The 16,423-nt window shown below is 38.8% G+C and overlaps 1 protein-coding gene across 3 annotated transcripts in view; it reads right to left on the bottom strand.

Annotated features, from left to right (window-relative positions):
* CYLD (CYLD lysine 63 deubiquitinase) overlaps positions 1-16,423 on the bottom strand; it is a 40,875-nt gene that overhangs the window by 6,905 nt on the left and 17,547 nt on the right. For all 3 annotated transcript variants that reach the window (XM_067550791.1, XM_067550805.1, XM_067550796.1), the window contains exons 9-17: positions 16,015-16,180; positions 14,574-14,715; positions 13,975-14,097; positions 12,263-12,354; positions 11,662-11,728; positions 9,244-9,376; positions 8,376-8,484; positions 1,257-1,375; positions 238-454 (exon numbers count right to left, since the gene is read on the bottom strand). In XM_067550791.1, the coding sequence (XP_067406892.1) occupies positions 238-454; positions 1,257-1,375; positions 8,376-8,484; positions 9,244-9,376; positions 11,662-11,728; positions 12,263-12,354; positions 13,975-14,097; positions 14,574-14,715; positions 16,015-16,180 (1,168 nt within the window). The remainder of the gene's footprint in view (positions 1-237; positions 455-1,256; positions 1,376-8,375; positions 8,485-9,243; positions 9,377-11,661; positions 11,729-12,262; positions 12,355-13,974; positions 14,098-14,573; positions 14,716-16,014; positions 16,181-16,423) is intronic.

The following is a 16,423-nucleotide window of genomic DNA, read 5'->3' as shown; positions in this document are numbered from 1 at the left end:
GAAGTGAGAATGACAGCTGCATACCGTATAGTTATTAAATAGCTATATTCAAGTGGACTTAATCTAAACAAAAACAGATTTCTGCATCTTAACATCTAAGAAATTTCCCTTCAAACCTCACCATATATAAAAAGGCATGTGTTCTGGTAATGGAAAACTTTTATAGTCTCAGTATTTAAGAGCTAACTTGTGTTTAAATTTGACAGTCTAAACAGAAAAAAATAATTAAAGATATACCATCCCGATCTGCCATGCTGTCGAAGAAGAGCCAGGCAGAGTCATCCTTCCCATATTTAACAAAAGCTACATAATGGCTTGTTTCTATGCAGAGAACAGCAAATAACTCCATCTTCTGGCAAGGGATACATCCATGTCTCCAATCCCAGTCTGGTAAATCTTTAGGAAGTGACACTGGATTGAATTTATGACTCTGTCTCTTGGGATGTAGGTGAACCTAAAAGAACATCATATTTCAGAAAGAAAAAAACCAAACACTCACATACTCTGGGAGGAAAGGAAAGGCCCTCTTTTTAAAGGCTGTGTGAATTTTCATACCGGTGAAAGGGCAGATTGATGGCACTAGAGAATGAAGTCTTACTTAACCAAAGAACAGGTTTGCCATGCACAAAAGCAGTGCAAGTTTCCCTACGCTGTCTCACCAAATGTAGCTCAACTTTGCCATGGAGAAACCCACTTTAGAGATAGGAGGGGAGTTCAGTCTCCAAACATATTCAGTCTTTGCCCCACCCTACTCAGTCTTACAAAAATCATCATCACTATTGACACCTTTACTGGAAATGGACACCTGCCCACTGGGAACTAGATCAAGACCATAATAATTTAATGCACATCAAACAGAAACCAGATAGTACTTTCAGTCACTACTACCCGCAGCTGAATTTGAACCACTAACACAGGAGATGAGAAGTACTGCTTTTAATACTCTCCAGTTGACCAAAGTCAACTGCAGCCTGGAATTACTTCTTTCTCCTCACTGATTCACAAAGTTGGATTGTGTAGTTGCCAAAGGCTATAGTAAATGCTGCTTAATAGATGTAGTCATCAAGGGTGTTTTAATGAATTAAATCAAGAGTCTCATCTTGTTAATGAAGTCTGCACTCTTCATCTTGTGCCCAATTGCCAATAGCCCCGCTTCCACATGTCAGTCAGTGCCTTCTGAAACTACTATACTACACCTAGCTGTGAGTATGCACTAGTTAAAGGACCACAGAATTTTTTTAAAAAAGTACACTTACTTGTGTGTTGCAGGTTTTACAAAACTGCTTGATTTTTCCAGCAGAAATGTCAGTATCTTCATAACATTCTCTGCACTCATACATTGCAAGTCCTCCACATATACGGCACTGCCTAGGAGCTACATTTTAGTAAAAAAAAAAAAATACTTTGCCTCAGATTTTTGTACGTGGGGAAAAAAAACATCACTTTAAACAGAGACAATCTATTTTGATCCAAAACTGTAACCTACATTAATCCAGTTAAGATCAACATCACAAATTAAAAGAGACACAAAACCAAAAGAACCCCCCATCATTAATTTTACTGGGCTTAACTTTTGCTCTCCTGCTATTCTCCAGCAGACGAGAGAGAGCATAAGTAGTAAACCATAATTTCAGAAATACAGCTGATGTAGAAAGTGTTTTGATACTTGTTTCCTGGATGTAACAGCGCACATGCTTTTTTTTTTTTTGTTTGCTTTATTTTAAAAGTTATTTCTGCTCTCTATTAAAAATGTATTTTCTTAGTCTAGTGAGTGTTACACTAGTTAAAATTTAAGCCTAACCTAAGTCAGGAACCATGAACAAACCTGTAACCCAACTAACTGAAAAGCCAAGCTGGGATATCTAAAGCCACATCCCAGAAAATTAGATTTAAATAAAAAATTATTTAAATATTTACCAAATGATTTTAAACTGGAGATTTTCCTACAGGTATTGAAACAGAGTAGGTATTACATGTGTTTTTGTTCAAGAGGTGACTAGCAATCCCAGAAATTAAGGTCATCCCTGCCTTTCCAATATAAACACTATATCACAAATTACAGCTAAAAATACTACAATTCCCAGTTTTTTCCTTTCCACTATTCAATAGATCATACTTTTCAATTACATAAAAATGTACAATATTTTTATATTTTTATTAGGCAAAAAGTAACTAATTTTAGGCCCAGTTTGGTGAGCAGACATCAACAAGGCAAGCTACAGAAAGAGATTAAGTGTGTAATGAACTTTAGGGTTTTAGTCACTATTCTGGTGGAGCCCAAGCACATCAAGAAAGTGACAAAACTGGAGCATGGTCTGGTGAAACTTGACTTTCATTGGCTGTTCTAAGTCTTCTACTTAACTGATCTCAGAACTACTGCTTGCCTCTAAGACAACCACTTATTCACCCACAATTCTGATACAGCACAAGTATGATAGTGACACCTGTTACATTTGCTGACATTTAAATTATTCCTTAGAACTAGAAAAACCAAAACAAAATTCTAATGCAATACTAGGCACACTTGACCTGACAATGACTTGAAAGATTTAATTCTATCCCCAAAATATAAAATAGAAGAAAGGGGTATCCATACACGAATCTACAGTCTACAAATTCTTCAATATGGAGCTTTGAATTACTTTGAAGAGAAGGAGAGTTTACTCAGCTTGTGCAGTAATGGAGTTCTTCAAGATGTATGTCCCTGTGGGTGCTCCACTTCTGGTGCACCTGCATCCTACACTTTTGAGCAGATATTTTTGGTGGTAGTGCTCCCTTTGCCATGCAAGTGACCGACACATCCTTGTGCTCCACACAAAGACTATATGGGGCTACTCAGGCAAACTGCCCTCAGTTCCTTCTCCACCAAAGTCCCACTAGGGAGACTCTAAAGCAGAGATGAAGGAAGGTGAATAGTGGAGCACGCACAGGGTCACACACCTTGAAGAAATCCAGTTACTGTACAAGATGAGTAACCTCTCCTCCTTCAAGAAGTGTCCCTGTGCGGGCTCCATTTCAGATAACTCCTTAGCATTACCCACCTAAGGAGATGGGAGGTTTTCAGCAGAGTGCAATACAGAGGAGAGAATTGGGTTGCCTAGAGCAGCATCTAATCTTGTTGCAGGCACCAATACAGAATGATTAGAAAATGTACAAACAGAGGACTAAGTTGCCACTCTACAGACGTCTGCAACTGGTACATTCTTAAGGATGTAGATCATACTCTTGTGGAATGTGCTATCACCCTTGAAAGGGGTCACACATGAGTTTGGTCATAACAGATCTTAATACATCCTGATAGACACTTTGACAATGTTTGCTAAACCTTTGTTTGCTTCCATCTCCAGTACATACAGTCTAGTAGATTACTAAATGGTTTGGTCCTCTCTAGCTAAAAAGCTAATGCCCTCCTGATATCTAAAGTTTAGAATATAATTGCTTGATAGTTCAGTGTGGCTTTGGGAAAAAATCAGATGATGAATGGTTAATATGAAATTCTGAGGACACCTTTGGTAAAAATCTTGGATGGGACTGTAGCAATACTTTCTTTCTGGTGAATACCATAAATGGGGAATCTGCAATTAAAGCCCCCCATTCTCCAACATCTTGAGCAGAAGTGATAGCTACCAGGAAGGCTGTCTTCATAGACAAATTTATGGCAATTAAGGCATAGGTTGTGAACCCATTTGTGGGGAGTGATATGAGAAACCTCTTAAGACTCCTATTGTGGTTGAGTGAGCGAAGAGCGAAAAATGGTGTGTGCGTTCGTCTCTCTCTGTTATTGCCAGTAAGTATACCCTAATGAAATTCATAGAGCAATCTGATTCCAATTTCAATACATAATCCAATATCCTGGGAAAAGCTGATCGAGTCAGCAAAAGTCTGATGACTGTTGATAAAGATGATAACTTTCCATTTCCAGAAATGTGTCTGTCTCGTAGAGTTCTTTTCTATTATTTAATAATGTGTATTGTACCTCTGATGAACAGGATACCTCTCTTCCTGAGAAGAATTGAGGAATCTTGCTTGGAGACTCAGAATCTGAAGGCTGGGGTGAAGAGTTTGACCGGCATCTTCATTCATTAGTCAAGGAATGAAAGGAAACTGCTAAGGAAAGCAAAAGGTGAGTCTGATTAGACAGGGATACCAAAACTTGCCTTGATCATGTCGGTGCAATCAATATAACTTTGGCCTGATCTTGCTGAGAAGCATTAACGTTAATGTCATCGGTGGACATGCAGAGAGAAGTCCCTTCGTCCAGGAGATGAGTAAAGCGTCTCTTAGAAATTGGGCACTGAGACCCCCTTCTAGAGGAATACCAGTACATTCTGTGTTGACTGCCATAAAAAACAGATCAACCTCCAGGAATGCCCAAGTTAAGAAGAGGATTGGAGAATCCAGTTCCCATTCATAATTTAGAAATAAATGTCTGCTGACATAGTCTGCCATAGCATACTGAATACCAGGGAAGTAAGAAGCTGAGATGACTATATGGTTGGCTATGCACCAATTCCTGAGTTTTATCACCTCAGCAGAGAGATGGGGAAAGTGCTTCTCCCTGACAATTGATATGAATACATGCATGCCATGTTGTCTGTCATTATCTTTATTGACTTGGATCTGATTAGATGTTGAAAGTGTAGACAAACATTTCAGACTGCTCAATTCTAGAAGGTTGATGTAGAGAAGCTGCTCTTATAGTGACCATTTTGCCATTGACATTTTGTGAGGTTCCAAATGTGCCCCTCAACCCAAAAGCCAAGTGTCTGATGTTATCACTACAATAGGGGGATTCTGAAAGAATGAACACCTGCACAGGTCTTGGTTGGGTCCTTCCACCAGTTGAGTGACTGCAGAATCCATTGGGGGGACAGACAGTAACTTGCCTAGGCTGTGCCTGCTTGGGTTGTAAACTATTTGAAGCTACCCCTGTAGACCTCGGAGATGTGCTCTGGCAGGTTGCAGTACAAAGATGCAAGCTGACGTGTGCCCCAGCAGTTGAAGACAGTCTCCTACTGGCTCTTGAGGATTGCCCTTAATCCTTGAGTGGTTAATGTGAGAAGTCTGCTGGAAGAAAGGTACACTTGGCCTGTCACTGCAGCTAGGCAAATTCCTATGAAGTATAGACACTATATTCATGTCCTAACACTTTTTGAGGTTGATTTGAAGTCCCATGCTGTGAAACAGAGAACACATTATATCTTTACTATCAAGACTTCCTGATATGATCTTCCCCTGAATCATCCAGATATGGGAAAATGATTATAACCAGACAATGTAGGTGGGCAGCAACTACTGCCAGAATCTTTGATAATACACTTGGAGCAGCAGATGGACTGAAAAGGAACATCCTATATCGTTAGTGCTTGTTGATTAGCAAACAAAGAAACCTCATGTGAAGGGTACATAACATGAAACTATGCATCTAGTTGGTTCATAACTTTCGACCACCTCCTAAGTCTAATGAGGAAATTATTGCTGTTTTACATATCTGTTTAGAGATTTGAGGTCTAAAATTGATTTTTATTCACCATTCTTTTGGGGGATCAGAAAGTTTAATAGAACCCCCTTCCCCTGTGCTGTACTGAAGTTGGTTCTATTGTTCCTAAAAACAGAAATAAGGTAACTTCTTGTACCAGCAATTGATCGTGATGGGGGGGGGGGGGGGGGGCCCTGAATAGAGACAGGGATGACAAGTGGGTAGGAGGGATGGATTTGAAATGGAAAGTGTAACCATATGTCATGACTTCCGAAACCCATTTGTTCAATGTTATATTCTCCCATGCAGTCTGAAAATGAGAGAAGTGACCTTTGAAGGGAGTGAGTGGTGTAGGATGTTGCAGATGAAAACCCCTGTTGGTTGAATGAATGAGACTCTTGACTACACCATCAAAATTGTCACTTCGAGGATGTAGCAGTGAAAGAGGTGTCTTCTTAGAATATCTTGGTCTCTTCGCTGGGGCTCACATGGTCTACAATAAGTAGAATACAGGGCTAAGCATGCTCTTTGTGCTGTCTGAGATTTAGTAAATCTCCTCTTATTTACAGGAGCATAAATCCCTACAGATCGCACATAGCTCTCAAGTCCTTTAAAGTGTGGAGAGATGTATTTGTCAAGTCTGCAAAGCACTTGCAACCATGAAAAGGTCTTCAACGGCACTCTGGACATCGCTCTTGGAAAGCCTAGCAGCTGCAGCCAAGATGCTCTTCTCACGTCCACTGAAGTGGATATAGACCGTGCAGCTCTATCAGCAACATCCAAAGGAGGCCTTGAGTGATGCCTTTGCCAGCAGTTGACCTTCTTGTACAATGGTCTTAAATTGTTCATGATATTTCTCTGGAAAGTGCTCAATAAACTAATTAAATCTGTTGAAATTCAAATATGACTATTTAGCCACAAGTGCCTGATGGTTTGCTATTCTGAACTGAAGTGTGGTTGAAGAAAAAGATTTATGACAAAAAAGATCTAGTTTCTTGTGGTTTTTACAGTACAGGGCAGACTTTGATCTATGCTGTCTGCCTTGTTCATTAACAGCCTCCACTACTAGGGAATGCAGAGCTGGGTAAGAAAAGAGAAACGGATTCCCTGGCAGGGACATAATATTTTTTATCTGCCCTATGCAGGTAGGTGGTGCGGTAACTAGAGTTTCCCAAACAGTCTTAGCAGTCTCCATAACAGTTTCATTGTCCAGAATGGCAATCCTCATTGACATCAAAGTATTCAAAATATCTAAGAGTTTATGGTGGGATCCTGAACCTCTTTAAGGGAATCCAAAGCGTGTCCATGATTTATTTTAGCATTTCTTGAAATTGCCTGACGCCATATGCCATAGGAGACAGTGGAGGCATCCATCAAAGCTTCATCAGGTGACGAGGAAGAAATTTTAGTAAGAGGAGTCACCTTCTTATCCACCTTTGCTTCCTGCTCCTCTAAGGTCTCTTCCAAGCATAGGAGGTTTAGGAAAATGGGCCCCTTCCTGTGGTGTCACAATTTTATTGTAAATTGCTGACAAAAGAATGCACACAAGTCCCAGTAAGGCCACTGGGGGGGGGAGCCAAACAGCATAGTGGAGGCATACATCTGTGTTCTGCCATGTGGGTGTCACTTGAGGTCTATCCTCCCATATTATGTCAGTGTCAGAGGGAGAGCAGTATGCCCCAGAATAGATAGGGGAATCCTGCACTGCTATTTGAGAATCTGAAGAATCCTCTTCCATACACTCCAACAGGGGGAATAGTTGTTCAGCTTGTTCAAATAGACAAAGGGCAGTATGGTACTGTAGATGATAAAAGGGTCAGTGACCAAAGTCTTGATGCTGACAACCCCGCTCCCCCACAACTTGTTAAACAGAGAAGACTCTGGTTCCAAAGATATTAGCAAGTCCTTAGGGTATCTACCTTCTTGCAGTATTGATGGTATCAAAGAAGGGATTGAGCAAGAACCCTTGAAGGATGGCTTCAGTACCAATGCAGCAGCAGCGGGTGGGTGAGGTTCTGTGGCCTGCATTGTTCAGGAGATCAGACTAGATGTTCATATTGGTCCCTTCTGACCTTAGACTATGAGTACTGAACATTTAGCATAGGAGTGAGTCAACGCCACTTCCATTGGTGCTATAAGTACCACGCAGTCTTTGGTACTGTTGACGTTCATGCTAACCACCCCTAGCTTTTCAGGGATAGGCTTAGAACTTTTTTCACCACTGTCTCTGCCATTCTGGGTATGCGTACCTAATCTCAATACCGAGTCTGCCTTATATGACTAACTCCACTTTGCCTTTGCAGTATCAGCATCACTCAGAACTTGCCTGGAACAACCCTTATGACTGGAGGTCGCTGTACACTTCTGCATCAGTGACTGAGATTTTCTTGGAGATTTACTCCTTTACTTCCTGCTGCTTAAAGGCAGATGTTGAGGCTACCAATGTAGAGGACTTTGATATCCTAGATGTACTCAGTACCAAGGTACCTCTACCTCTCTAGTGGTCTCTGGTGACCAAGATGTTGATGTGGACAGGGCACTAGCAGTACTAGGAGGTCTCTATACAGCAGAGTCCTCAGCCCCTTGAGCTGAAGCTGGTCAGAGCCTTGGCAGAGGGCATGACGATTCGTAGGGCATATGCATGGGCCAGATGGGCCCTGCTACCAAAAATCTCCACTCAAAGGCACAGGCACACCTTAAGTGGAGCACCCAAAGGGACACTGTTCAAAGAAGAAGGGAAAGTTTATTGGTTACTATAGTTTAATACTTATGGAAACTATCAAAAGTTCATTCCAAGCTCAGTCTATTTTGCAGACTACTATGTTTTTCATATAATTTTGTGTCTCACTACCAGGGCTACTTACTTTTACCATACCTAGTAATAGTTTATACTTACTGTCTTCAAGTAAGTCTGTTATATTTAATTCCAGAGATGGAAAAATTTTGTTGAACATTTTGAAGTCTTTTCCAAATCGAGGCATCTGAATAATCAAACATGAGGGTGCCTACCAAACATCCCAAAATACAATACAATTTAGATCTTCAAAATATATATCTATTTTATAATTTTCACCAAATGCTATATTGGTTTATAGCTGCTAAATCATATTAATGTTTTAACGCTAATAGGCCACATACATATAGATCATTATTAACCAAATAAAAATGAAACAAATTTAATGTTTACAATATCTCAAAAATTCTAAAAACATAAGGAGAAAAGGACTGTAACATAATTTCATTCATCGTCACATGTAGTAGGCACCAGCCTGTTTAAATGGTATTAAACCATATACTAACTCCCCTCCCCTGAACAGCCAGACTCCGCACAATTTTAACACATGTAGAGATCACAAGTCTTACTCCTTTGTAAAATTAAATGATTCACAAAAGAAAAACTAACTTTTTTTAAAATATCATAAACTTTGTTTTTAAATATACTAAAAACAAAAGCCTGAAGGTTCAAATTACTTTGGTCTATTTGGTCAAATGATAGATACACATTAATCCATCTCAAAGAGATTTTATAAAAGATAATCTCTAGCATCATGTTAATCTTTTGACACCAGTGACCCAAGACTCTGACCCCCAAGCATTAACACATTTGCTACCAGTATTAGTAGATCCTTCTTCTCATAACCACTGGGTGAACATTCAATACTTTAGTATACCACAAAATATACATTTCTCTTTTTTATAAGCAGACTAGTTTCCACTGTGTATAAGGTCACATCTCTTCAAACAAACCAACAATTGTCACCGACCTCTGCAAACTTCAAGCTGCTGTTGATGAAAGACCATTCCAGTAACTGTTGAATTGTTGGGACTCCGACTTTCTCATTTTTGTCCATAAAAATTTGATAGAAGTAACAGTCTTGTACCTTTTGACCTGCTGATCTAAGAATAATACAGACAAAATATATCTTCAAAATAAATGGATTTTTTTTTAAACAAGGGTTAACCCATATTTACAGTTATATATAGCCAGTGGGCTAAATGAAACAAACAACTATAAAAAAAACTACAGTAAACACAAAGTAAAAAATTATCTAACATTAAGCAGGAGAGTCAGTGAGCCCCCTTGGCAGAAAGTCAGGAGGAACTGACTGGCAGTTGAGGTCACACTGCTTTTTATGCCCTTCGGAGAGGTAGTGCGTGAGGCATGCAGGACGCACGAATGATTCCTAATAGACACTACAGGAAAAAAACCTTCTGAATTCTTGCACATATACAGTGCATGTAGACCACATGGGATCCACATGTACATATACTTGAACAGGAAAACCATTTCACAGCATTCCCTTTACTTTTAAGTGTATTTTCATTTTTATACCTTTATAATGCTAGGCATTTTTCAGGTTGCCACAAATAAAAGCTTACAGGGACATGGTCAAGTACTGCATAAACCCAGGTTGAATTGAGGAAAAGGGTTTTTAATCATTTAAAGGAATAGAAATATTTTGATTAAATGTTTTAAAAAATGCATCCGTATGCATTGTTGGAAACGGCAGCACTTTCAAATGCAAGAGAATCAGAAAACGAGACTCACCAAGGCAATTTTCACTCTGAGTGAAGGTGCAAGTCGTAAGATAGCAAAAAGACCGAAAATTACATGAGTCATATCATACCCTCCTGCAGTAAGTCTGCAAAAGGACCTTAGAGGAAACTAAATGCTCATGTTCGAGAGATTGACTAACACTCTCACCAGCAGAAAGGAATATGTGAGGGTTCATCATTGGTCTTTAACCCCATAGAACACAGGGAAAGGAAGTTATAAATAATACGTAGTCCTGCCTTGAGTGCAGGGGACTGGACTAGAAGACCTCTTGAGGTCCCTTCCAACAATTCTATGATTCTACTGCACCACACTGCTGGACAATAGGTCTTTCTACCAAGTCAGCATGGCTCCCTGAGAACACACAGTCTTTAAACTTCTTGGTCTGTGCAATAACTAACACTCTAGAGCACAGATCAATGCTGTAATAAGCAGCATTAACTTCTGTCTAGATATAAGCAGAATTCTCAGAGCAGAAAACCTGAAGTTGCTGCTATCCATCATTGCCCTACCCCTTTCACAAATTACCTCAGAGTCCCATCTTTATGAAACAGGGACAAAACGTGTCTGAGAGGTGCTGCAGAAAAAATAGGTAAGAGGCAAGCACAAAGAGGAGGCACTCCTCCTCACTTATTTAATTCTCCATTCCTCAGCTCCATTCCTCAGCTCATGTGAGTGGAATAATGAGCTCTAGATTACTAAAATGCAATACACGCTAAAGTCTATCAGTAACAATTCTGATCAAGAGTACTTCCTTTTGAAAGTCTGATTTTTGTCTCTGCTGTGTCCCTTTAAGAAATCACAGCATTGGGAATCCTTGGGTTTCAAGCATTCCTAACATTTTGTTCAACGATAAAACTATACTGCATCTATTTTAATTTGAAGATTCAAAATCCCCAAACTATTACATCTGAAACATCCACAATTTCTACAGATTAATTAGGCAAATTAACAGTTTCATAGTGCTGAAATAGTGCAGTACAGTGGGCCAGGAACAGGCAAGTTATCTTCCGAAAATATTCTCTATATAGACTCAGTTTTTCCTTTTTTTTGAGAGAGAGAGAGAGAGAGAGAGAGAGAGAGAGAGAAAAAACCCCATGAATCCGAGCCAGGCTAAAAAAAGGAGAAAAGTAGAGAGTGCCAGCTCCACAGCATGCTTCCTCTATCTTTTCCTACAACTTACAGAAGCTTCTCTGAAGAAGGTATAGAGAAGAGGACTAGGAGCTGACCACAATAGGTTTAGTAATCTCAATTGCATATCTGCAGGGAAACTCAGGAAAGTTTACCGCAGACCCTGTGGAGAACAAGGGATTTCCAGTGAAAGAAGCCATTCAGAAATTCCTGGTAACAGACTACTGCAAGAGAGTTTGGATTGTCAAGGCGTCACACAAAGGCAAGGGGTAGGCAATAGCATGGAAGTAGTGGGCTCTCCATGTAATAGACCCTACCTCCACTGCATGCTAATAGATATGCAGAGTTAGAGGGCTAAATCTGTGCCAACTCTATATGCAGGAGGGGGTGGGGGAGAATAAACTACAATGTCCTATTCACCATTACTGGGATAAATCTGGCTGTAAGAGTTCAACAACATGTACATTTTTATTGTTTAGTCAAAAGAGCATTTTACCTTATTTTTAACAGTGGCTCTACTCTTAAAATATGATGAAATAAAATATTCAAGAATTCTTCTGGATCTGGGCAAAAATAAAAAGTCATGTTAGCATGTTAAAGCATATACAACCTCCAAGACTTTTAAAAATTAGAAAAATTTATTCTAAACTGGAACAACCAACTCTGAAGATGCATTCCAATTTTAGTAGCATAGTAGATATGGCAACTTATAAACTGCCACAGTTGGGAAACACACAATCCTAAACTTTATCTTCTAAGCACCAACTATAAGCAGATGAAGGCTAAATTCTGGATAACAAGGCATACTGATGAACAATCAAAAATCTCCTACTCCAAAGGCAATTATGTGACTCTGTGAAATTTTACCCTGAGAAGAGAAAAAAAAAACTACTACTAACAGAGTAGTAACATTCACCAGTGGCTAGCAAGAGTGTGAATTCTTCAATCCCTATCCCTAGGGAAAGCTTTGATACCACAGTGATGGGTACTACAGAAAAATATTAGTGTATCTTAACGTGTATTCATTACATAATATTATTTCAGCCCCTTTCTATTGCAACTACCACCTATCTAGAAGCAAAAGACTCGACAATTACCTTTTTCCTCAGAAGTGAATCCTGATGCAGCTTCAACTTTTTCAAGTATTTTCCTCAGTTTCATTATTTTCGTGGCACAAACATATCCATAACTACATTAAGAAATTGTAGTAATAAACTATTAGCTAAACCTTTTCATCCAGTCAGGAGAGAAGAGAAACTTAATAACCAAAGGTTATTATTAAAGACTAGAATACAGTCTATTTCCTAAAAACTTTATTTCCTTAATTGGCTGTTTTACAATATCTGGCATTTCCCCCATAAGCCTAAATTCCAACCCTCTTGTATTCTGCAGCACACTGGTCCCAAGTTCTTGGTCAGAGCCCACAGTTTTATACGGCAGAGCACTGCTGAATTTTGAGGTGCATTGACATTTCTGTGACAACTTCAAGTAAACTCAGAGTTTTAGGAAACATTTAACTAATCCTCCTTGTGTTAATTATTTGAATAGCAAACGTTACACCAATTTCAGTTTTGGAATAGCTTTCAATTTAACTTGCACTATCCCCCATATTCAGTGGGCCACCAAATTTTATAATGACAATATGCAACAGCACTGCAGAAATTGTTCAAGTTAGAGATTTTCATTCCTTCCTGAATGCCAAAAACTGTTTGCATTTCTGACACCTAAAGGTGGTTGAAGTTTTGTCAATTAGGGAGGAGATGTGTCTCCTCCTCCTACCTTGTGAGAAGGTGTACAATAAAGATTTGATACATTGGGGGGGAAGAGGACGCACAATGGGGGAAAAGGAGGAAAGAGTGAGAATAAAAAAAAAAAAAGCTTTTAATTCTCTGCCCCAGCAATCTTTTGGTATTTCTTCAGCTGGAAACAGATTCTGCAATACATTCTGTGTCCACTGAATCACAAAACAACAGGTGTGTGCACATCCTCACTTTTAAGACATTCAAAAATCCAGCATTTTTCTTCAAAAGAAAGCTAAAACCTTTACAAATAAGCTATTAATTATAAAACCAAGCCAAACTACAATCATTACTAATAAACTATGTTTTCATTGACCCTTGAGATTTTTTTGAACTAAAGATGAATAATTCATAATTATACGGCTGTGTATGTCCTACTGTAACATTTCCTTTGTTCTCTGAGCCTCAAACATCTCATCTGCACTCATTACTTTTGAACTTCTCTTAATATAATTTGGTAAATGATTTCAGTGTATGATATACACTCAGACAAAGCAGACGTTACTAAAGCTTTTTTAAAAACAAGTTTTGTGACGGTTACAAATGACTAACGAGAAAGAGCAGAGTAAGGCTGAGTTACGCAATCCTATGCAGAAAAGAAACTCAGGCACACCTGCTTTTCACACTATAAGTATCAAGATGTTGAGTTGTTCTCACTACCCATGCCTGTCTTGAGTCACCACTGGTACTTACTCCCATTTATGTTTGTGTCAACACACATGGCCTATCTGTAGCTAGAGACATGTTTGTTTCCAGCTCTAGGAAATGGAAATGCTGATATGACTGTGCCTTCTATCATTTTTTGAAACATCATCTGCAGTTACACCAATTAGATTTAAAAAAATCACCAGAGCTGTTTGTCCTCACTGCTTTACAATAGCAGAGGTCAGGAAGAAACTTTTCATTTCTAAGACAAAGTATTGCACAGTTGGCTAGGTTATTATGAAATTTATACTAGACTGGAGAATCACTGGCCAGTTCTAGAACACATTTTCTATGCATCTACTTACATCCGAAGAGGGTTTACTATCTCTGTCCTTAGCAGCTCTTGAGTTTCACTATAATATTCTACATCATTCTTTTCTTTAGGTCTCAGTAAAACAGTGTCCAAAACAGAGCTAAAAGAAAAAAGGCTGAAAAAGAAAAAATTATTATTTTCATTCTGTAAAACACTGAGGAACATAATTAAGTCTCAGGACAAACCAATGAAGGCCAGATCAGAAAGTAAAGAACAAACCAAGCAAAAATAAAATTACCCCACACCAAAGTATATAAAAGTAGAAGACGAGTAATGACTGGATACCAGCCAAGGATTCAAATTACACATTTCATGTTAAGAAGTTCTTTAACCCTATCAGTGAATATTACACAATTCACACTCAGAAGCCAATCCAGTCCTGGTGGGTTCCATTCAATTGAAAAGAATGTTATGCCACACTAGGCATTACATGTACAATATGTCACTATTAATTGCACAGCAATAAAGCAAAACATTCAATACAAATTAGTGCTGAGCTACTCTACTACATTTGTAACATTTCTCCCTCTCACCCACATCTTTGGATTCAATTGCACAAATTTAAAAACAAAACAAAAACACACAACTTACCAGAATAAGGTGGAGTCTAAGTAACAAGAATTGTAATGACCCTGGATACCTTTCTTCTTTCCAATCATTGTCTCTAAACCGTCTTTTTCAGTTTTTGGAGGAGTGTTTTCTTCTACCACTTCACTTAAGTATCCTCCAAAGGCTGAAAATATTTTTTCAAAAGTCACTTAAAAGCCTCAAAATTTCACCTCCATCAAGATTTTCCTATAAGTGTTTTGTAGACAACATATTGCTTACTTTGAAACCATTCCTTCCCTATACTAGAAAGAGAGACAAGATAGGTGATATAACATTTTATTGGACCAATAGATGTTGGTGGAAGGTACAAGCTTTCGAGCTACACAGAGCTCTTCTTCAGGTCTGGGAAGGAATCAGAGTGGCATCTGCTGTACTATTTACTCTCAGGGTGAAACACATTCTGCAGCAGATAGATGGTGCACAAGTCCTTAAAGCCCCATTGATACCCCACATTACCACACTTGGGTGGGCCCACAACACTGGAATACAGTTTTACCTAGTATGCATAAATGAATTTCTCCCTAATTTTTACATTTTATTTAAACAAATCTTAAAAGTATGAACGTTTCAAAATGCAATTTCTTTGCCAAAACATATCTAGCATATGAGATCAAGATACTTTGAATCCTCTGATACTATTTGGCATCCAGAAAATATGCATCCATCTTGTAAACAGGCACTCTTTTCCATTTTAATATTTTATCAATATTTACGTGCTGATTTTTCCCCCGCCTCTTAAAATGAGCCCGTATTGAAGGAGAATGGAAGCTGGCTTACAGTATCTGAAACTGAGATCGCTGGAGTGGCAAATGTAATTGGCTTAAACTGCAGCAAGGGAGATTCAAGAAAAACAAACATTCTAGCTATAAAGACAGTTAAGCACCAAAACAGGCTTCCTAGGGAGGTTGTGGAACCCCATCACTAGAGGTTTTTAAGAACAGATTAGACAAACACTTATCAGGCTGTCCTGTCTCAGCACAGGGGACTGAACTAGCTAACCTCTTGATGTCCCTTCCCACCCTACATTTCTATAAATATCTCTCAGCAAGATTGCTGCTGCCATCAGTAAAGCGAGAAATGCCAGGCGTCATTAAAAACTTCAATTTCAAATACATTTCACAATTTACACTCTGATCTTTGTCACATGATATAAAAGTTTGCAATGCTGAGAAAAAGCATCAGCTTTCTTTAAAGAAGTGGTAGAACATTTTCTTGCTTTAAAGTCCTTGATGCAATAATCCACAGAAGAATGTTAAATTGTGTTCCGTGCATAGTACTCACATAATTGACTAATCAGATTAATTAATGTTTGTACAGCCTTTTGAATGTTAAGTATTTCTAGCGGACTACTGCATGAAGAACCAAAACCAGAAATGATGTTACTTCTACATAAGTAAATACTTGAGAAGGACATGTTCAATACCTAGAGAGTTGCAGCGTTCAATCTGGTTGGAAACAGGCTGCAGTGACGCAAACCTAGAATCTGGCCTGCAGCTCTTGAGTTTAACAAAGAGAGCCTTCTTCGGGGCACAGGTGAAGTATCTAGTTCCTTTAAATGTTCCGTCTGTACAGCCTGCGCATTCATCTTCCTGGAAATAAAAGATTTTACCACTTTTTTAATTGAAAAAAGTGCATGCAAAACTACAGCCCAACAACTCCCATTCCTAGGATTCTGGTGACTTAGGTGTTTGACAAGATATCTACGATAAAGTCACCTCTATTCGAGTTTTCCATTCTGCAATGCAAGATTGATTTAGGGCTATAAGTCGATACATATGGCTTCAGTTCAGGAGTGATTTATTTTTAGTTTAGTGATAAGAGCAGCAAAGCCA

Source organism: Emydura macquarii, unplaced genomic scaffold (genome assembly GCF_026122565.2).
Source record: "Emydura macquarii macquarii isolate MOO-44397 ecotype Brisbane River unplaced genomic scaffold, CSIRO-AGI_Emac_v2 contig_295, whole genome shotgun sequence".
In the NCBI taxonomy this organism is placed as follows: Eukaryota; Metazoa; Chordata; order Testudines; family Chelidae; genus Emydura; species Emydura macquarii.
This window is presented reverse-complemented; position numbering and strand designations above follow the sequence as displayed.